Below are 23,748 nucleotides of genomic sequence, written 5' to 3'. Positions count from 1 at the left end.
GTAGTGCAGCACATCGTGTCTAAGGAGGAGAGATTTTGAAGAACTGCTGTTTGGGGGTTGGAATGAGAGAAAAAGACTTATACCCAGGCTGAGTCCCAAAGTTTTCAGATCACTACGTTTTAATGTGGGTCTTAAGCAATCCGGTTTCTGATGCAGACACATTTACAAACACATACGGTATGTTCATCCAGCCACTAACCACATGCACATAATCAACCAATACATATCCTCTAACCAGCACATTTTCATTGCCTACGTTTATTTCCTAACCCCTAACTCTGGACCTTCTCCCACTACCTAGCCCACACACCTAAGTCTTAACCCTCAGCCTTTCTAACCACTACGTACTGGCTCACCTGAACTTACACTAACCTAAACTTAATTCTAACTTTACCCTAAACCCACACTGTGACTGTATTCCCGTCGCTTTTAGAAGCACTGACCAGAAGTTCCTCACCTTTCTATTCTTGTGAAGACATTTGGTTCTTAATACTCCAGAAATACACACAAGCACACACAGATACACATTCCACCACACATGCTGAGTTTCTCCTACTGTAAGTGGTTACCATAGATACCACATGGTGAGGCTCGTGAAGTACAGTGGGTCCATCTCACGTGGGAGATATTGTGTATTTATAGAAGCACTGTGGTGTGGCCAGAAATGAGTTTAGACAATGCGCTTTTTTGGGTAATAACAAGGAACGAAGTGGTGAAGTGTGTAAGAGGTACTGTGAGGTACGGGGTACTAGTATGTTAGTAGTGACTTTGTATTGTCATTGTGTATAGTACTTCAGTGTAACAAAAATACATTGGATATTGGAACTGTCCATGGTGCTGAACAAAAGATGTACAGTAAAACATTCTGAACATTCACACCTTACGCAACAGAGGTTGTCCTTTCTTTTTTTTCCCCTTCTGTTTCTACAGCTTTTTTCTTTTCCTCACATCACGTTCTTGTGTATGTCAGTGGCAGTCCAGTGTTTTCCGAAGAAAAGTCTGAATGACTAGCACTGAGTATAAAGTTTAACAACCCCCACCCACTCTGGTTCTGCCATCCGAGAGATCCTCTTCCCTCAAAAGGTCAGCAAGTTTTGGAAAGTTTCTTGCAATAATCTGCTGGCTCCGCACCCGGCTGCTTGAGGGGCTGTGATATGTGTTATGGGGAATCAAATACAGAGTACATATCATAAAATGTTTAATTAAATCCTATTTTGTTGAATAATGAACTAATTAACAAACTCCTATTGAAGGCTTATTTCTTCATCAAAACACATTGGATTTTGAAGTATGTTCCCTTATCTTCCCAAAGTAATTGTACTTCCTAAATTGACATAATTGAATTGCTACGCATCCTGGCATATGAGGTGTATTGTTCTCATGGAATGAAGCATACCTAATTGCAATCCATCATAATCACTGCACCTTTTTCATCTCAATTCAGACCTTAGGTCTAATGAATGGTTCAGTGGTTATATTTTGTGGAAATATTGTCTATTAGACATAATGACCTCCCATTATTTAACACTGTTCACTTGACATAGGCTTTAAAACCTAATCACCAATTGCAGAATAGAGAACAAGACGTCAGAATATGTTGGCTCTGGCAGGATAATCAATAAGACTGGTAAAAGAATTCACCTGAGCCGACTATTATCTCAATTGACTTTCAGGTTGTAGGATTAACATCTGTTTCATATGATCATCTGCATTTACATAGCTCCCAATTTAGCCAGCGTAACCATCTGCTTCTGTACTCTCTGAGGCACTTATTGTAAATGTTTGGCCGGTGACAGACAGAGCACACTTGCTTCAAGGCTCGGTGTCTAAGAAGACAGTGATCCAGTCAGGAAGACGGGCATTACATTTTAATAGCTGTCTACACGTCAGTCAGTCAGTCAGTCAGTCAGTCAGTCATCCAGCCGTTTAGGGGATGCATCTAGGTACTCAGCCGACCATTCTATCAACTGGCCATTTAGCTAACCAGTCAGACAACTGACCAGCCAGGAAACCTGTACATCTAGGAAAATATTGTATGGCTGCAAACCTCTGTCAGTATCAAGTATGAATTCTGTATTGCACTGTGCCAATTTTGTGTGAATAGTGAATAGACCCTAGTAATGGGTGACATGCCTAAAAAGCAGAGTTTAATAATGTCTGTGTAGGTGTGTCCAGTGCACGATACTTAAAACTACCAGCTATAGAGGTGGATTAGAGAGTAACGGCTCTTGCCTGGCCATGTGAGTGTGGGCGCGTGAGTGTATGTGTACACTATATACATGGGCCACTGCTTGCTCGTGACGTCAGAGGCCATTGTATTGCATGCGGAGCACATTCACAACAATGAGGAATAGAATAAAGTTCATTCTTGCCCTGGCCCATTCACAACCTCAGCTAATGTCAACAAAGTGAATCAGGTCAGGAGCCTTTCATGGTCAGTGCGCTGCGGTTGATCAGATGAGTTGACCCCATGGTTGATAAGATCAAGTTGATCACAGCATTGGGGTCAGAAGAATGTCTACCGGCAATGTCTACTTTAGTTTATATTGTGACTATTGCCGCTTCTGCTTTTCCTACAATTGCAACTGCTACTACTACTATGTCTACCACCCCTGCTATTCCTACTGCTATTAAATTAATGTTACACCTGCCACTTGTATTCCTACTACTGCTAGGCTACTACGTTCTATTTCTTCTACTACTGCAACCCTTGGATGGTGGGTTGGAGGGACTACAGAGAAAAAAAAATATCAAAAGATGTGTACTGATCCCCAGTAAACCCAGAAAGGTTACAAGCATCTTTTATGTCCCTGAATAACAGACCATACAAATGAACTCCTCTGTAGTGTTGCACCATAAGAGGCTGTTTCACTCTGAATTCTCCAAGGAATACACATGTTCTCTGTCCGTGTAGAACATGAGGAAATGCAAATTCTAATTACCTTATGTAAACTTGAAATCCTACTGAACTTCCTATTTTTTTCTATGATTATAGTACTAAATCTTCCAATACCCAGAGGTTTTCGGTGAAAACCAAGAAGAATCTCTCCATTCACCAGATACATCGCAGTAATGTCTCATCTCCTTTGAAAGGACTAACTCTGGACGCACTTGATCTGAAAGTGACCCATTGTCGTTTGCATATGATTTAAATCATATTTTGAGATCATTATATAACTTGTGTTTTGAGTACAAAGAGACCAGAGTTGAAGGATTATGTTGCGTAATCAGTCTCCACGTTTGAACGCTGTCAGAAGAACATCCTATATTTTTTCCCTCACACAAATTATTGATAATATGACTATGATACCACTCGTGGTGAAAAAGTAATGCTCTGGTGAAATAAAGTATTCTAGTTCATTGATCAATGGACACATAGCATAGAGAAGACATTCGGCGAAGTTGTAACATCAAAACATTGTATCTTTTTTTTTTTTTTTTCAGTTTAAGGTGAAGTTAGGGTTAGATAAGTTATGTGCATTACAAAAGTTATAATCATCTTTTAAGTCACAAAGGGTAGCTCAGTCAAAAGGTCCCTCCCACACAATGTTTGCTTTCTTATTTCTTCACCAACCTTTTCTTCAAATTATCCTCATATTGAATGGAAGACTGGTACAAATTTTTTTCATCCAACCTTTAACCTGCAATGACTAAAAAATGTGACAAATCCGACTTTTGAACTTGGCCAGCAAGGATTAACATTTGCCTTTCTCTTTTGTCTCTGTGCCATAACCCAGTAGTTGTTGGGTGTGCACATTGCTGGATGCGCCCCTGCGAGCTCAACTTCACTGAGCACCCGTGAAAATGATGGAATTTCCTGAATTGTGTTTGTGCAACAGAAATAAACTCATGTCAGCCCAGCAGGAATAGCTGACTTTGACAGTGTGGTATTTTCCCCTTGCTCTTGGTCTATGGATATTGTGGATTTGAAGTTGCACCAAATGTATCTACCACCCACTCCACTCAACCACCCAACCACTATATGAATCACAGTTCATCATGTTTTATCTCTAGCAGCAATTTTCTGTCTGTGCATGGCCGAGCCCTGTAGTCTCTCTCTCTCTCTCTCTCTCTCTCTCTCTCTTTCTCTCTCTCTTTCTCTCTCTCATACACACACATGCGCGCTCACACACAGGTAACAAAAGCTGAGAAGGCGGTAGCAAAATTATATCATTTAAAAATTATGCTGCATTCAAAAGGTCAGAGGCTGTCCATTGATATGATAGTACTGTATTTGTGCAAGCTTCTCTCTCCGCTTCTCCCTCCCCTCTCTGTTTCTATTTCTCTTCATCGCTTTTCTCTTCAAGCCTTCTTAATCAAATAGGCACAGTAACCGCCATTATTTTCCATCAAACAGAAGCATTTTCTAAATATCCAAGTTGAACACGAGACCAGCGTATTTCTTGTAAAATGCCCTGTTCGGTTGATGTTAGTGCCCCCCTCGTCCCTCCTCTCCACTCTCTTCAAAACTCTTCAGGTTTTTCCAACTGAGCGATTCAGGCTGAGGCGGGCGCAACCGCACTAGAGGGGAAGTCAAGTCGTTCTGGACTGGCGCGATATCCTCGCACGGTTCACAACTCAAAGAAGACCTGACTCGCGTTTAACCATGCTTTTACGTGATGCAATATGCTGATTTTGAAAGTTGACCAGGGATTTCTAGTTGTGGGGTGTTTGCGAGGCATGGCTTTCATTTTAACTTGCTTATTTCTGTCTTGGTGAGTATGACAACTCTTTCCTCTGTATCTTCTCCTACTTTTACGCACGGCAACCAAAGACTGTGGATGGCTGTGCATCCACAGAAACTCTGTATTTTACACTGTTTTCTTATCTGCTGAAATATTTTTTTTTCATTAGTGCATATGTACTTCAGTTACAGTGCGAGCAGTGTTTGGGGAAATCAACACAGTGAGACCAGTATCTATTTGGATAACATTACGCGTATACTGGATAGATTACTGGATGGCTATGACAACAGGCTGCGACCCGGCTTTGGAGGTATGCTAATGATCGTGTCATAATGCATTTTTTATATTATATTGCCTCAAAAATGATTGGATTCATCTTCCTTTTCTCAGAAGATAAAGTTTTGCTCCAGTAGTTGTGCGTGCATCATTTTCAACTAATGTTATTACAGTATTACAGTATAGTAGAGTAATATTTCAGTATCTTTTTTTTACACAGTTTTGACAAAATTACCAGCGAACAACTGGAAACTGAATTTGAGAATCAACTTAGAATCAATTTCATGGTCTTGTTTTTGTCCTTTAAAGGAATTTGGTTTTCAGTTGCTATTTTGCTCTGTGTATGGGCTGCACATTAAATATAACTTTACTTTTAACGGCTTTATATTTTGAAAAACATGAAAATGTGTGATCCAAAGTTGTTGTTTGTGTCTTTGTCAAAGCAACTACTTATCCCTCTGCTGTAGGTCCAGTTACAGAGGTTAAAACTGACATCTTTGTCACCAGCTTTGGACCTGTTTCAGATGTTGAGATGGTATGTAAACCATACTGACCGCTGAAAAACTGATATAGGCTACATAGGCTACTTAACCGATGTTCACATACATACATTTGTTTCATCACTTGTTAAGTCGGTGTCATTGTATGAACACGAGAGAGAATATGTACAGTTTTCCCCGTAACTCTGTGCATATAGCTTCAAGTCATGGTTTCTCTTAGCCTTCATTATTCCAGCATTTGGGCAGGATGTCATTAGTGCAGCTTAGGATTTTAATCTGGTTGACAATCCCCCCGTCAGAGAGGGAGAGAGAGAGAGAGATCTGGCTGATGTTGGGACGGGATAGGCTGGCTACTCCTGTCATGGGATAGGCTGAGCACTGTATGTGTCTTGTACTCTACACTGTTTAGGCTTTAGGCTTTCGATACCGTTTCACGGCATCGAAAGCCTACATGAACTGCCATGTGATATGCTGGTGGCAGTTCAATAGAGAGGTATGTAAAAGGCTCTTCAGAGCAGCAAGGCTATCCATTTGATCTAAAAAGCATCCAGAATGGACTTGTACTGTAGCTTTTATGCTGACTCTGTAGATAAAATAATATATATACATATTTAATGAGTTAATCATCAATCTGTTAATTAATTCATTTCATTTCCAGACCTGGTATTCCATAAAAGATAAGATAAAAGAGAAGATAACCTAAAACCATTGAATAAAAAGATATTTATGTTTTGGTATCAGTTTAAATTGCATTGGCTTTTGAGGGAATTTCATATACATTATAAAGAGACATCATCTTGGGGATATTTTCATGAGGTTACAGTGTGTCTGTGTCCTACATGGACTTGGTAGTATCTAATAATTCCATATATGAGTCCCTTTAAATAAATAACAATAATTAAATTTCTTGAATCCAAAATTTATAAATAAGCACAAACCTAAAAAAATTTCATTGGTACAGGGCAGAAATAATTCAATGGTCCATAAATGGAACAAAAAAAAAAAAGAAAAAAAAAGTCATCACATTGCCAGTGTTCTATCCAGCAGGTTCCAACCCATCTGCCATTCTCTCTGGGGGTAGTGGAGATAGTGGTGGCAGGAGCAGAAGCAGCCCCAGTAGTAGGAGTGGCTATAATAGTAGTAAATAAATCCTTAACCATGTTCTAACCCCCGTCCAGGAATACACCATGGATGTGTTCTTTCGTCAGACATGGATTGATGAACGGTTGAAATTTGAGGGCCCCATTGAGATCCTGCGGCTCAACAACCTGATGGTCAGCAAGATCTGGACGCCGGACACCTTTTTCCGGAATGGCAAGAGGTCGATCTCTCACAACATGACCACCCCCAACAAGCTGTTTCGCATCATGCAGAACGGAACTATCCTCTACACCATGAGGTAACAGTGCTGGACAGTGAGCTCCAAACCCAGCCAAGACCGGAATAGAGCACAGACCTGGAAAGCAAATCAAACAAACAAGCATCCAAGAATATGCACAGACATGAAAAGAAATGAGGGGTGCCATTCCAAAAACAAGATATGTGCCATCTGATACTGAAAACAGGCCTGGATAGCGATTCAAACAAACATGACTCCAGCTTTGGTCCAAAAGGACATATGTGGGACGAAAAAAATGCCCCTAGAGTTACTGATGGCACAGAAACAGATTTATTAAAATAATCAGATTATCTAGGTGGATCCACTTTACTTTAAAACATTTGATTAAGTTCAAGAGCTTTTTTTAATCCATATTCTTAACTTCTGTTTTTTGTTACCTGCTGAGAGGTACAGTTACATTTTTCTCTTCAACAAGATATTACATATTGCCAGGATATAACAAGAAATACCATTACGTATTCATCTCCACAGAGTTCATTAAAACATTAAAACTGGTGACTGGTTTTATTGTTATGGCTGACCGGTGTAAAGCAAACATGTCTTCCAACTCGTCTCTATTCTGACAGATTAACTATAAATGCAGAGTGCCCCATGCGTCTGATGAACTTCCCGATGGACGGCCATGCCTGCCCGCTCAAATTTGGGAGTTGTGAGTTTGTTTTTTTGTTAAGCCTCACTAGTCTGACAGATGCTGTCACTCTCAAATGATTACTCTCACACTGAGTAAGTGACTGCCTGACAGGATATATTCAAAGATTTCAATTTGAAATGTTACATACAGTACATTAGGGAAAATGTAAAAAAAAACAAAAAAAAAAAAAAAAAAACTGCTAACACTTTGTAATATGACCCAGGATTTACAACTGGTTCTTTTTAGTGGAAAGGAGAAATAAATTAAAGTCTGGAGTATTTTTTGTAAATACTGTGTTTCTGCGGGGTATAGCACTGGGAGACAAAACTGAAGTTTGGGAAGTAGGGTTTTACCAACCATGTTCATACTGTGTAATTAAAAAGTAAAATGTGGATAACAGGCACACTTTATGTTGCCGCCCACATACCTTATGATTACTGTGTAATAAAAAAATGTATGTTGTAGTTTTGCTCATTAACAAATGCTACTGTTGTGTTTAGAGAAAAAATACGGTATACAAGAGTGGAGGGTAACTACACGCACACTGCAGGGATTTAGTATAATGTCTTCGACTTCATTGTATGTTTTGGAATAAGGGCACTGCAGCAGCTCATAACAGATACACTGGAGTAGAAAACAAACATGCCTTTCTCGAGTTTATAGAAACGGAAGGTTTCTACTTTCCTACAAGGAGGAAAAACTATAATAAAGTAATGTAAAAATATAGATGAAAGTGGATCAAACATAGTTAATTTTTAATGTTCAATTAAGAACCTAGTAATTGGTATTTTAATTATTTTTAATTACATGGTAATAATAAGTTATGTAGGCTCTACAATAATGTGTGGCTTTGTATGACTCATATTTCCTCTTTAACTACACAGTTAGAAGCAGGCTGTATTATAAAGGTTTACCAAAAAAAGAAATCTATGCCAGGAGTTCCTCATTCAATATGTGTAAAGTGTATAGAGGACCAGGCTAACAAAAGTGTTGAAATTATCAAAACAATAAAATCTAAATGTTATCTGTAACTCTCGTCATTTTGTACCAACAATAACATTACTAATTTGCTCATGTCCCCTTTAATGATGGTTTCAATTTTTTTCAAAAAATATGAGAAGTCAAGTCAAAGATATTGATAATGTTTCAGTTTATCGTTATTTTTGGGAGTTCACACCATGAAGTATGTTTTGAAAACCGCAAACCAGGAAGCAGCTGTTATTCTCTCAAAGTGTCAGTTTCTTTGCACTTTGCACTATTCCTTAAAATATTTTAAAAAGAAAGAAGGAAAAGAACACGTTTACAAAATGGTGGATGTCCAGGTTTTAACAAAATTCTTCATTCATCCTGTCTAGATGCTTACCCCATCAGTGAGATTGTGTACACATGGAAGAAAGGTCCTCTTTCTTCTGTCGAGGTGCCACAGGAATCATCCAGTTTGCTGCAGTACGACCTCATCGGTCAAACAGTTTCAAGCGAGAGGCTAAAGTCCAATACAGGTGAGTAAAGACTCTAAATGTGCTCAGAACTGTGCTAAATCCAATCCGATGTTTAGTATGTGTTGAGATTAGATTCTCAGGTTTCCCTTTCACAGTTTGAAGCTACATGTTTGAGTGTGGTCTGCAGTTACAGTGCATTCAGAAAGTATTCAGACCCCTTCACTTTTTATGTTCTGTTGTAGCCTTATGCTAAAAATCATTTAAATACATTTTTCCCTCATCAATCTACACTCAATACTCCATAATGGCAAAGCGAAAAACTGAATTTTGCAAATTTACTAAAAAGGAAAAACTGAAATATCACATCTACATAAGTATTCAGACCCTTTACTCAGTACTTAGTTGAAGCACCTTCGGCATCGATTACAGCCTCGAGTTTTCATGGGTATGAGGCAACAAGCTTTGCACACCTGGATTTCTGCCATTCCTCTTTGCAGATCCTCTCAAGCTCTGTCAGGTTGGATGGGGACCGTCGGTGCCATTTTCAGATCTCTCCAGAGTTGTTCGATTGGGTCCAAGTCAGGGCTCTGGCAGGGCCACTCCAGGACATTCACAGTGTTCCCTAAGCCACTCCTCTGTTGTCTTGGCTGTGTTCTTAGGGTCATTGTCTTGTTGGAAGGTGAACCTTTGGCCAAGTATGAGGTCCTTAGCGCTGTGGACCAGGTTTTCATCAAGGATATCTCTGTACTTTGCTCTGTTCAGCTTTGCCTCAAATCTGAGCAGTCTCCCTGTTCCTGCTGCTGAAAGACACCCCCACTGTTGGGCCAGGTGATTAACGATACCTGGTTTCCTCCAGACATGACGCTTAGAATTGAGGCCAAACAGTTCAATCAATTTCATCAGATCAGAGAATCTTGTTTCGCAGTCCTTTAGGTGCTTATTTGCAAACTCCAAACAAGCTTTCATGCGTCTTTCACTGAGGAGAGGCTTCTGTCTGGTCGCTCTGTGATAAAGCCCTGAACAGTGGAGTGCTGCAGTGATGATTGTCCTTCTTGAAGTTCCCCCCATCTCCACACAGGATCTCCTGAGCTCAGCCAGAGTGACCGTTTGGTTATTGGTCACCTCTCTTATCATGGCCCTTCTCCCCTGAGTTTGGCTGGGAGGCCAGCTCTAGGAAGAGTCCTGGTTGTTCCAAGCATCTTCCATTGAAGAATTATAGATGCCACTGTGCTCTTGGGAACCTTCAATGCAGTAGAATTGTTTTTGTTGCCTTCCCCAGATCTGTGCCTCAACACAATCCTGTCTCTGAGCTCTGCAGGCAGTTCCTTCCACCTAATGGTCTGGCTTATGCTCTGATAAGCATTGTCAGCTCAAAGATTATCAAGAGAAATGGGAGGCAAGTGAAAGCTAAATTTTAAGTGCCATAGCAAAGGGTCTGAATACTTATGTCAATGTGATATTTCAGTTTTTCATTTTTAATAAATTTGCAAACATTTCTAAACTTCTGTTTTCGCTTTGTCATTATGGGGTATTAAGTGTAGATTGATCAGGGAAAAATTTGTGATATGAAGGCTTTAATTGCAAAACAAGGTATCTTTAATAAGATACAATGTTGTATTAAAACCTTTAAGTATTATTGTAGATTTTATCCATTATATCACTGACAAAACAGTACATATCAGTATCACCATTTTTGCACAAAATGGATATTTTACATTTTTGGAAAGATGTTATATGAGTTAGTCCACCTATGTATCAATGAATTTCTGATTTGTGACCAATGGGAACACAAATATCATGTGTTTACTGTCTCAGGTGAATATGTGATCATGACCGTCCACTTCCATCTACAAAGAAAAATGGGATTCTTCCTGATTCAGACTTACATTCCCTGTATTATGACTGTTATCCTGGCCCAAGTCTCTTTCTGGATTAATAAGGAATCAGTTCCAGCTCGGACTGTGTTTGGTAAGATTTCTTTAAATTCACTTTACTCGTATGCTGTATGAATACCAATGCAAGTTTCAAGTCTATTTTCAAAATGTTTGAAGTGAAAAGGGAGGAGAGGAACACATTACATTACTGTTGGAATGGAGACATTTAGAAAATTCATGACCATTCTCTTTTTAGCTGCCAAAAATTGCAACAAAAAAGTCTTGCAGTTAGGTAAGGCTTTATTTTTGTAGATAAAGAAGTCTTCTCAGTTGACATTTTGCATGATTGCAATTACTTGGAATTAAAATATGACTATAATGTGGGGGGAAATGTAAATTAGGTCAATTCACCAAACAGAACAAGACAGTTAGGAATTTTTAAAGCTGTGACTCTGATGTACCATCCATTATGGTGTAGTGTCTACCAGTTTCTGATGAGTCTTACTTTTACATGTTGCATGCGTTTTATCAAGTTTTTCTTCTCACTAAGATTTTAGCTCTCAAAACTCAATAAAGTATCAAAAACTCAACTGAACATTTTCTATATTTATGGACTCGCCACCCACTGCTTAACCCCAGTGTGAGTCTAGCTCTGCAAACTTTAAGCAAGCATACTTTTCGTTTTCATTTACTTCACTCTGATTGGTTTAAACTGCACAGACTTGTCCTTAAAATACAATCTTCTGCAGGAAAACAGGCAAACACAGTAATTACAGTATATTTTAACCTTGCTTCATTATCTCTATTCCTCCTCCACTGTGGTGGAGCTGAATTAATTGGGAATAAATGTCCTTTTTGAAATTGGTCATGCAAGGGCCGAGAGGGGGAGGATGTTTACTTGGCCCTCTTCCGAGCACTCACAGGTTCCTCTTGCTCACATTACATCACGCTACAGTTGCCACCAAGCTCTAGCCTCAGGAGCAGAGAGGGTGAGAGACACTGAACAAAGACAGAGAGAGAGAGTAAGAGGCATGACAAAGACAAAAAGACTGAGACAAAAAAAAGAGGACAAAAATGGGGAAATTGTGTGGAAGTGTACAGACATTTCTATCCTTTTTAATTTCAGTTCCCCTTACGTTAAATTTCAACAAGCTGCAGCTGATCGGAGTTACACTGCTGGCCCCTTGTAGATTATGGTTCTGTGGTCTGCACTTGTCTTTGGAAGTGAGCCAGCACTCCAACGAGCCTGCACACTTTTTTGGAAAATAGATCCCAATCATTAGTCTTAGTGTGGAAGTTGAAAACCCATGTGGAAAGCACATCTGTGGCAACTCATTAACCTCACTTGTCCTGCTGTTTTCATTTCACTCAATATTGGGTGTACGATAAAAAATACAGTTTATTCTCTGGATTGGCTGTTGTTGAATAGGAGCTCTGGGTGAACACAGCGGACGCTGGGTATTTTAGAGGCGGTTATATAGAAAAAAATCCAATACCACATATTCGATTTTTCATCACAAAAGGCCAGACTTCATATTCAAAATGCGATATAGTTTGTTTCTAAATTTAAAGTCCCCTTGCTCATGAGCTCTTAAATTACTTGGAGTTACAGTATGTAGTTGTGTTTTTTTTTCTGGTATAAAGCATATGATGTGACCAGAAAGCCATTAACTGAGCATGTGCATTAATGCTGTGGATGGTGCATGTGAGATAGAAAGTTGAGAATGAGGGAGAAGAGAAGGAAGAGAAGAGAAGAGAAGAGAAGAGAAGAGTGGAGAAGAGAAGAAAAGAGAAGAGTGAAGAGAGGAGAAATTGCCATATGGTTGTGCTCCACCCTGACAGTACATTAGGCCATTGTATGTTGCTGGCTGGATTGTCAACAACCTAAGAGCTGAAAGTCCCTTGAGCACAAGTCTCACAGACTTAATTGAGTGTGGCCTAATTTGTACCTTGCTTTTTTCCTATAAAAGCACATAAATGCCCCGAGCATTTAATTTCTATCCTGTCTTTATACTTCATCCCCCTCCCTCCTACACTCGTTTGTTCGTTCCTTCTTTTTCTTCCTCTTTCCTCTCCCTCCTACCCTGACAGGCTTTCATCCCATATCCCTCCTCCCCTTTGCAATCATTTAACTTGTGCTTGAGCTTGACACAGTGAGCATTGGTTGGCTATTGGAGGAGGTCGTATTTGAGAGTTGTAACCTTTCACTGCTGAAGTGATGTGTAGAAAATGCTTTTGAGATATTATTAGGTGCATTAAATCCCCCATGAGATCCCAGGCTGCTAAATGAAATGTGCACAACTGCAGTGCACATTTGGTAAAAGCATGGACAGCAGTGTTCAATGACCCTTTTTTCCCTGCTTGCTTTAGCTTGATGAAAGTCAATTAGATCTGTACTTTGTAAATGGGCTATTAAAGGAGATGCTCATTGTCAGCATCTTCATCTGACTTAATAAGGATGGAATTTGGGCAAGACAGAGGAAGGTCCTTCTCTAGTGACTAAAACGTGATTCTCTAGTGGCAAAAATTGAACTTCACATTTATTCTTTTAGTATGTTTTGATAGTTTGACACTTCAAAATTGCCTCTAAAATGCAACTGCCATGGACCTTTTGTGTAGTCCAAACTAATTTCAAACTGCCATGTATCCAAGAGAAGTTATGAATGGCCTCAGATTTATACTGTGTTTTTCTTCGTTTTCTATGGGGATCCTGGCAGTCTGTGCTGTCCCCTGATACACCCATACATGTTTCTTTCTTTCATCCTCATCTGCGCCCACATCCATTCTTTCTTCCGTTCAGCTACCTGTCATCTCACCTTTAGCCCATATTGTGAGATACTTATTAATAGATAAACAAATCTGAGCAAATGCTTTGTGGCTTTTGTCTGGTCATCTTACTGGATGGCTCTCCCGAGAATGTTTACAGATATTTTTGTCTCTTTTATTTGTGTGCCAGTCTGCTTATGGGCAGATTAGCATCCCCTGAAGTGACTTTTTGGCAAACCTTACTGAGCTGAAATGCCACATGGCCTGACATTCTAGTTATATGCCATGAAACAGAGTGAACATGAGTGCTTCAACTGCTATCATCTCTGCATTGCTAAAGTGATAACAAACGTTATTTGCCAGATGGTAATATTTTAAGACAGTTGAAATTGCAATTTCCAAAGAGAAGCAGCAGTTCTGATTGGCACTTAAATGAAAAAATAGCTTTTCTGAGAAGACCTGATAGATTCGATCTATGAATTTGGAGAAAAGACAGCAGGCTTAACTGCGGCTATTTACACTTAAGATTTTTTCTAATATATAGTGTAACATTACATTTGTGTGTGTGTGTGTGTGTGTGTGTGTGTGTGTGTGTGTGTGTGTGTGTGTGTGTGTGTGTGTGTGTGTGTGTGTGTGTGCAATTCACAATAGTTCCTAGGCCTTGAGTCATATTATCATTTCTCAGATACACGATAAAATAAAAACCTACACGCACACATTTACATCAACACACTTCACACTTATCTGGAACCTAGTTATTCTCTATAGCTTCTTAATTTAGCTTAACTTATCATAAACCATAATCGTTGGAGACAAACCGCTAATCAGGCTTTGTCCGAAATTTCAAAAATATGCCTACTAGTGCCTCTAAAGCTCACTAGTTTACATGTTATATCTTGTTTGATCGATCCTCACACGAACACAAATGTAAACACGACAGGTTGTGGTTTTGCAGGGAGTTACATTAGCAGAAATGTAGAGATAGAAGGCATATTCGAGAAATTTGGAGAAAGTCAGGCTAGCTGTTTTCCCATGTTTTCAGTCTTTATCCAAAAGCTAACCACCTCCTGGCTCTAGATCTATATTTGATGCACAGGCTGGAGAGTGGTATTGATTTTATCATATAACTCTCTGCAGTGAAGCAAATAAGTATATCTTACAAAATGTTAATCCTCCGAGAGAAAATAAATTTCAACTAAAATACTGTCACAGCACACCAAAACATCGGTCCCATTAGGATAAGATGTGAAATCACAAGCAGCATCTTCCTAACTTCTGTCTCCTCCCTGTATGCAGGTATCACCACTGTCTTGACCATGACAACACTCAGCATCAGCGCCCGCCACTCCCTCCCCAAAGTTTCTTACGCCACGGCCATGGACTGGTTCATTGCCGTTTGCTTTGCCTTCGTCTTCTCCGCCCTGATTGAGTTTGCGGCCGTCAACTACTTCTCCACCCTGCAAGCCAACCGGGAGCTGCGAAAGGCAGCCGCCATGAAGGCGGCGGCTCAGGAAGCAGCAGCTGCAGCCGCAGCTCCTGCTGCAGCCGCAGGGATTGATGGAGAGGTTTCCTCAGTAAGTCCGCCCCACTGTTTCACACTTGTTGCGTTGGCATGCATTAGTAAATGGGTTCTGACTCAAGATTTAAAACCTGCGTACTTAAGAAAGGGAACCAGGTGAAGCTTCAAATATTCAATAGATTGTTGCAAAGTGTAAACTCAGTTACTTCCCTTTGGTTTTTGTCATCTGGGTTTTAAGTACATTTCGTTGTCAACAAAATACAATGGTCGCTAATATCAATGCTCCATGTAATTTGTTGATCAGTCAAAGAGGATGGCAGGTAGAATGGAAACATGATACAAAAGTCAGGGACACACTGATTCGACTTTTTCTCTCCTGTTATCAATTCAGATACCCAAACTCTACTAATACAGAGTTCCGAGCAAATGACAGTGCACTCGTTTTTTTTTTCTTCTTTTTTTTCTGTAAAGCTCACTGTGTGGTGGACTGATAAAGATCATGCTTCTATGTGTGAGGTAACAGGCAACTGTAGCTACACATCAGCTCTTAACTACAAGCCGAGATGTTCCTATATATCAACATCCTTTTTAGGCTTGTGCAAAGGTTTATGAAAATGTGTCATTACATTGCATTAACCTCATAATGACAGACACACAATCACTTTCAACTTGTCGTATAGGTTAAAGGCAGGGGTAGGATTACTGGTGTTGTGTACAGATGCAGACCTCATAAATTGCTCTTAGCGGCAGTGATAAATGATGTTATCAGAGCCGAAGCTGCACTCACAGTAAAGGAAAAAGGCTTCATGTGGCCTCATTACATGCCTCTGCATCTCTTCATCAAATTACTCTGCCGGATGTGCTTCTGTCTTTTTTTCTCACAAATCTAAACTGAGCGGCTAAACAGCGGAACTCTACTCAGGGCTTTTAAATCCTTTGCTTAAAGTTACTCATTATAACGTCTGTACTCGTGTTCTGAGCTGTTCTCTGTTATTGAACTTTGTCAAACATGTAATAAAGCGTATTTTGTCTATGTAATGTTTCAAAACAACATACCAGCATAAAATATCTGAATTAGAAAAGGCATATAGAGATTGACTTTAGTAACCTAACTGCCCGCACTTCTGGTCTCACAGCATTAATGTACCACTACCTGTACATTAAAATGAACTGAAGCATGTTTTGCATTGAAACTGGTGCTAGAAGCTTTATGCATAAAAATGAGTTGATCCCAGCCGATGAAGGGAGCACAACTGTTTTGTTTTTTTCCTGTACGGATCAGTCACATTTTGCTGATGTGAAGCTAAACTATATTTGTTTTCATTTTGGTGAAATTGCACCATGAATGATCATGTTTCACACGAAGTGACTGGTTGCACTGTAATCGCGGGTATAGAGATTCCAGCAGTATGTGTATGACCTGCTATCGATTTTGGTTTGACCAAGTTATGACTCAGAGTTGATGGGATATAATTTTTGATCCAATGTGCATTATTTGATGCCAAAGGTTAACCAAAATAACAAAGAATAGCTTGCCATTATAGCCTGCGATACGGAGGTGGAGTGCTATATGTATGCATATAAACTTTCTGTCACTGTCATTTCTCTATATTTCTAGTTCTATTTCACACTCATCATGTCTTTCATCTTTCTGGTTTGACCTGCTCAGTTCTAGTGCCTTGCTACGCATGTCTCTATTTCTCCTCCTGTCTGTCTTGTTCTGTTTGTCTTTCTGTCTAAATTCATTCTCAGCTCTTTGCCTTTATTTAACTATTTCAATCTGAATGCTCTATTCTTTTTCAGTTTTAATTTACTTTATTGGCATGACACACAAAGACATCTGTGTTGCAAAAGCACATAAAGGAAAATAGTGGGTAAAGAAATTACATATCTTATGTACAGGTGTACATGCAGTCTGACTATACCAATATACTCATGTCATACGATATATGCTAATTTTATACATTCTACGTATACATTATACATATACTGTATATGCTGTCAAATACAGATGTATGTTGACAGGTTAGTTATTCCCTGTCTGTCTTATGTTGTGGCAGCAGGTAGCAACTGAGCTGCTAAACGTGCAAGAGAAAATGAAGTTTTCTATCGTCAAACAGGGCTCTGAAGCCTTTTATGTTATTTATCTCGTGTGGTTTTATTATTTTAGACGCACTGTTTAAATGTTTAGGCTGCAGTAGTTACAGTCGCATTCATCTGATGACTTTTGTGATTTCATGTAGCAACCACTTTCAACCTCTGGTTCATTGTTTTTTACTCTGTTTTGTTAAGATCTTGCTTCCATTCAGACATTCTGCCAGTTGAATTTCTTAGTTGACAGATTAGTAGTAGGTCAATTTGCTGAATTATTGGTTTTCCTCTCTCCATTGTGTACCGGAATCTTTTTAAAGGTGTTTTTCAAAGGCTTTGATGAATGAGACTGCTCTGTGCCTGAGTGTTGAAGGCCATGCAATTTCTCTTCTGCCTCCTGTTCACCCATTTGCTTATTTGCAATCACACATGCAGCATGTGCAGTGTAAACAATGCACAGTATATACAATCTCTTCTTTATCCTCTTCCTCATTTCAGAGAAAATCATAATCTCACTCACTTACATCACGTATGTACATACCTCCACCCCCCCTTCTTTCCTTCCCCCTCATGCACATACACAAAAATGTACCAACATTTAACATTATCCCTCTTTCTCTGCTTCTTCTCTCTAGACCCCTGCTGTGCTCTTCATGTGAACTCCTATTCTCTCATCACACTCTCTCCCTCTCTCACTCCTGCACACACACACACACACACACACACACACACACATCTCATGACCATCCCTCTTTTGCTCTCTCCCTCTCTTTTTCTCCCTCTCTTTGCTTTGCTTCTGCCAACCACATACATACACGATGAAACACCAAAATCTCCACTTTATCCACGCTTGTCCTCACATCCCCACACAAGAACACACATCCACACATAATCTGCAGCACACACTCAAACACATACACAGGCACATATATATGCACACTTGAAAAATGCAGCAAATGATGCCCCTCAGACGATTACATACAATTCACTAATCACTCTATACAATGTCTTATCCATCCATCTATCCATCTACAGTATATCTATCATCCGTCCCTCTATCCTAGTCCTCTATTCTGCCCTGTAACTGTGTGATACCCACAGAGAGTGACACGAGGAGACAGCCAGTGGCTCTGTGAACGATGTTGCTACAGATTATGTAAGAGCCATAGATTAAGGGAATATCCAGCAGATCACTGCAGGCTCACAAGAAGGAGGGCAGCCACCACAGTGACGTGGAGTGGGGGCTGAGAAAGCTGGCCTAGTCCATTTTTAAGGAGCAAGATGGAGAGATGGATGTGAGGTGCCAGTGTGGTTTGTTTTTGTGTTTCGTGTGTGTGTGTGTGTGTGTGTGTGTGTGTGTGTGTGTGTGTGTGTGTGTGTGTGTGTGCATGAGAGAAAGTTACACTGAAAGAAAGAGAGTGGGAGGGATGCATCATGGAAAATGACTGCTTTCACCAAATATGTAGGAGGGAAGACTCTTCATTACACAGAGAAAAGGGAAAAAAAAAAACACACAACGGGAATAGAAATAGCCATCCCTCAGTCACGATTTAAAACAATAAGACCTGTTATGACTGTCAGGTAAAGTCAAAACAGGAATGGAAACCTCACAACAACATGAGGTAAATGGTTAATTTAATGAATCAAATATACAACTGTAAACACAAAGGGGAAGGGGGTGTTTATCAGTGAACGTAAAGGGTGCTGCATGCATTGTCAGTGGAGTGTGTGTGAGTAGGTGGTGCAGTGCGTGGTGCAGGAAATTAACAGAAAAATAAAACAGTCCTAAGAGGAAATGAAGGAAAAAAAGAGAAAAGGGATAGAAAGCAGGGAACTTTATTTATAGGCCCAGCCACAGGTGCAGGTAATCATGAGACTGGTGATTACTGCTTGGGCGAAGGAACATCCTGATTAAATGGGGGGGTAGTTTTGATTTTCAAGCATTTGTTCTGGCATCCCGGTGTCCTGATAATTACATTGAATGAGTGTTAGGATTTTCGAGCTCAGGCAAGAGTGCTGACACCGAAATATTTCATGTACCATACAGTACTTAAAGTTACCCGGTGGAGTTTATTTTATTATGTTTATGTTTTAGTTGTAGTTTGTGGAAACAGGTTTATGTTTACTCTTGTTTATGTTATGTTATGTTTATGTGTTTCTCACCAAAACACAGTGTATCCTTGGAGCCTGAAAAATGTGTTGAATGCATTTCCTTCCTCGTAAAATGTTTGCAAAGCCGTTTTTTATCACATTGCGTGTTTATATTGGCTAGCAGTCTTCCTTTTCTCCGCCTTTTGCTGGTACATTTCTACATTTCTTGATGCGTTATCTTGACCAACTGTAGATCAGTGAAATAGTGTGAAACTGAGGAACCCCCTTCATGAATGGTAAATGTCAGTTTCATTTAACATCACATTTGGCTTCTTTAAAGTATCCTTATTTGTGTTTTGTGGCCTCTGACTTCAGTAGGAAAGTGTATCGTGTAAACCAGCTGCTAATGGACGTGTGTTCTTGTGTGCTAGTAAAGCACACAGTCACAACGCATTCCCCACGCAAACTTTGAAAATGTTAAAACATTATTTTCTACCTTTTAACCAGCAGCAGTTTGCATCCTAAAAGCTATTTTTGTGAACCAACAGATGTCATCTCTCTGATCGGAGTGGTAAAATGTTTGCTCGGGTCAAAACCAATTTTTAAATCCAATACTTGGTCTGAAACATTACTTTCAGCCCTGGGGAAACATTTTATCATTCCAAGAAGACCTTTGTGATTTGTTTCGACTTTTCCCCTAAGGTTCCATTGGGGATCACTGTGTGACTGAATCATTTGGTGATTTCGCAAACGGGGTTATGTTGTCACTCGTATTTTTGAGGGCTTTATAATTTTTCTTTATAGTTCCCTTCGGAGCCAGTCACATAACAAGTTAGTGGCTATATTTTCGTCAGTTCATCAAGTTGGAATGTAAACTTATATAACTAGGAAGCGGGAGAGCATGATGTTAAACCAAAAGGTTGTTTTCTTGCTTTCCCACAATAGATGTTAAAATGTAATGTAATATATAGGGGATGTTGTAAAACATTTTATCAGCTAATAGCTTTTAGTAGCAGCTAATCAAGTAGTTTATGTTTTCACTTGTTTTATTTCTCCTTTTACTGGTTCATCTTGTGTTCTTGCAGCACATGTGATGAATGCAGACCATGACACACCGACACTAACCTATATGACTGTGTATTTAGCATTTCTACTCCAACTCATATTCATTCTCATTCTCTTATTTTCTAAGCCTTAACCATGGAAATCAGAAGATTGCCGTAGTGGTCGCACTGAGGATACTTACTGTCTGGCTTCAAATACACTGATATAAAAAGTACATTTACATACAGATCCATTTCTACCACCTGCTAATATTCATCCACAAGCGTATATACACCCGCTCAACACCCACAGAGATGAACCTGCATGCAGTTAGTGTAACCTTATTTCACACACACACAGTATAAAACACATATAAACACACTTGAATGTACCCCCTCCCCACCCAACCGTCCACCCACACAGACACACACACTCGTACATGACTATTCACACCCAAACAACATCCACATATCCAGCAGTCAGTGCCCATCCTCCCAGTGTCAAAGTGGGTCTGTTGAAATCCAGAGCAGTGGATAAAGAGAAGAGGAGCTGATCCCTCTGGGATTTGACCAGGAAGAAGCCAAGCAAGCCGGCTGTCGTTATCAAAAATAGCTTGTGTATTGGATCCGCCGCACACACATACAGTACACCTCATACACATACCGCACGGGCGATGCATGCAGTGTATGCTCTGATCATGATCTTTGAAGTCAAAAGGAAACATAACAGTGACAGGTACCTGGCATTTGAAGCTGCAGCCTCGTGTTGATGGAGGTTTGGACACAAGTTACAAGAGAAAACAAATAGACCTTTATGACCAAATTCCTGTTGGAGCATAAATCCTCAATACTTCAATTAACGTTGACCTCGCAAATGAGCAGTGATACAACAGGAGGAAAAACATACAGTACCTCACTCACAGATTGGGCACAAATTGTAATTCACTGATGACTGAACTTAACGCCGCGATGACCAGCTGTTAGATCACCTGGACCCACTCCCTCTCACAGCCATTCCCCCTGTCATGTTACTAAAGGGTTTTAGAAATCCATATCTATTGTTTTTTATCCCTTCTTCTAGTTTATATACCTTTCATATCACCCCCATTACATTTTTTACCCTCGTCTCTGTCAAGAGCGAAGTGTGGATAAGATTGTTTTACTGAAGATTGCAGTGCCTTAAAGAATTGTCTCACACTAATGAAGCCTGAAGAGAATTGAAGGATTTTAAATTCTTTGATCACAGTGCAGCATCCTTTTTTCTCTTTGCTCTCCTTGTCACACTCTGTACTTTGCAACTATCAGTACTATACCACAGTGAAGGATGATCTCGTGTTTTAGGGATACCATGGATTACAATTTTGTGGTTTAACAGAGAGGAAGAAAGATATTCTGTAGCGGTTTCACAGCAGGAGTCTGTTACTATAGTACATCGTCAAGTCAAGTCAAAATCATGAAATTTTGTCAGAGGTTACTTTACAGTCTGCACAACATAGAATGCCCTCGTTTCTTAGCCCTTCAGTTCAGATATGGAAAAACAGAAATGTTCTATAAGGATTTTTTTTTTTTCTGTTTCTGTTTCTATGTTTCCATGGTTATGTTTCTGACGTCAGAGCTTCAAACAGAATTGGAATAATAAGGAAGGCTCAACATAATCAAATCCACAGTGTCGAATGGTTATATGAAAGCTGCCATAGAATTACTGATGAGGTTGTTTTGGACATGAGCATCAAGCCAATGTCAAAAAAATAAAACATAATTTAATCTTTTATTAAACATTCTGTACAATTCTTAATCGTACATTAACCGTATGAATGTTGAACCCTTTCATCTGCAAATATTTCAAGTTTTGTGAAATTAATTACTCAGGGACTTATCTCTTCTTATTTTAGATTGGCCACCATGCATTTTTGGAAGTGTTCCCCTCAGTCAGAGGATTGTAACAGTTTAATAGTTTCTCAACCTGTAGAGGAGCATGTAATCCTGTAGCCTTACAAATCCAACCTAAATCTTGCAAGATCAGCCCCAAAATTCAAGTCTGGAAAAACATCCACTGTGTACTGAGTATGTCCAACAGTAAAGCTGGACCCGTCAGAGAACTATAGGGAGTTTATATCCTAAAACTTGTGAAAAGCTCTTCCAACTCATGACTGTAGTGAACATTATTTTGCAAAAGTATATTTTATCTCAGAATCAGGAACTGGTTTTAGTTCTCACATGCAAATGTGCTACCAAACTAGCATATACATTACATAAATGTAATGTTGTTCAATATGAAATTACTTACTCCCTATAAAGAAAACAGTCTTGCAATTACAAGGTTTCCCAGGCCAACATGCTAAATATTTGATTATGTTCCCTTTTAATTGTTCTTAATACTAATTTCCTGGCTACAACATCATAAATCAATGGAGCCAGCAAGAAGTGACTGTTTGTTCTATTCTGTGGTCCTTCTGTCGATATAAGACATTATACAATTTCTTTGGTTTAAAAAGGGATTGCACTCTCTTTTAGTCCCCATCTCTCATACTCTCTGAGTCTACCTACAGGCAACACGCTGTTCCTTGACCCATTTCCCAGATGTGTACTCCCTTTCTCTTTGTACATAAAATGTATCTAATTTACAAGTATTGGAGCAGCAATCATGTGCTGAGATCACACTGGTTTACTGAAAGTTGATGAGGCATAGCGATAACCATGTGTCAAAATAATGTGAGCCTCTTTTGTTTAATGTGTTTTGTTTGCTTCCCACAACTGCATCAATCTTCATGAAACAGGTGGATTGAAATCACATCAAATCAAAAGCATAACATCATTGATTTCCTTTGTTGAGCTTAATCCTGTGGTGCTCATTGGTATTCTAGACATAGTTTTCTGCAGACACACAAGCTTTGCAAATAAGGCACTAACATCAGGGAACAACAGCAGAGCACCAGTTTCATTATTAATACCCTCATGTTACACCATATAATATTCTCTTTAATGTGAATTTCCTCTCACAGTTTCTATATCTTTCCTCTTTGCCTCTCTAAGGTGGATACCAGTAGTGTGCTGAAGAAGAGGATGAACTCTGCTCCCCTGTTTGACCGCCCTGCCAAAACATTTCCCAACCCACCTGTCAACGCCCAAGCCTTCCTACAGCAGGGTTCAGCCGTACCGGCCAACAACGTTCTGACAGGCACAAGCATCATCGACAAATATTCCCGCATCCTCTTTCCCCTTTCGTTCGGCGCCTTCAACCTGGTCTACTGGATCGTCTATCTCACCAAGGACACCATGGAGATGTCCAGGTGAACAGATGGCATGGTTGTTACAGATAATTCCAGCATTTTCTTTGTTGTACATGGAGCATATGGTGGTGTTAATCGTGCAAGTCAGAGTGTGATGGTGAGACTATTTTTGTGCAACTACCTCCTCACTGAATATAATGTGTT

The 23,748-nt window shown here is 39.6% G+C and overlaps 1 protein-coding gene across 1 annotated transcript; it reads left to right on the top strand.

The window, feature by feature from the left end:
* Positions 1-4,626: 4,626 nt before the first annotated feature.
* On the top strand, positions 4,627-23,608 carry gabra6b (gamma-aminobutyric acid type A receptor subunit alpha6b). Its single transcript, XM_040150558.1, has 9 exons — positions 4,627-4,715; positions 4,871-4,995; positions 5,429-5,496; positions 6,640-6,860; positions 7,427-7,509; positions 8,847-8,990; positions 10,746-10,898; positions 14,867-15,144; positions 23,348-23,608. The coding sequence occupies exons 1-9, from the start codon at positions 4,627-4,629 to the stop codon at positions 23,606-23,608; spliced, it is 1,422 nt and encodes a 473-aa protein (XP_040006492.1).
* The last annotated feature ends 140 nt before the right edge of the window (positions 23,609-23,748 follow it).

The sequence above is a fragment of the Xiphias gladius genome, chromosome 17 (assembly GCF_016859285.1).
Source record: "Xiphias gladius isolate SHS-SW01 ecotype Sanya breed wild chromosome 17, ASM1685928v1, whole genome shotgun sequence".
NCBI lineage: Eukaryota > Metazoa > Chordata > Actinopteri > Istiophoriformes > Xiphiidae > Xiphias > Xiphias gladius.
The sequence above is the reverse complement of the archived record's forward strand: the minus strand, read 5'-3'. Positions and strand labels throughout refer to the sequence as shown.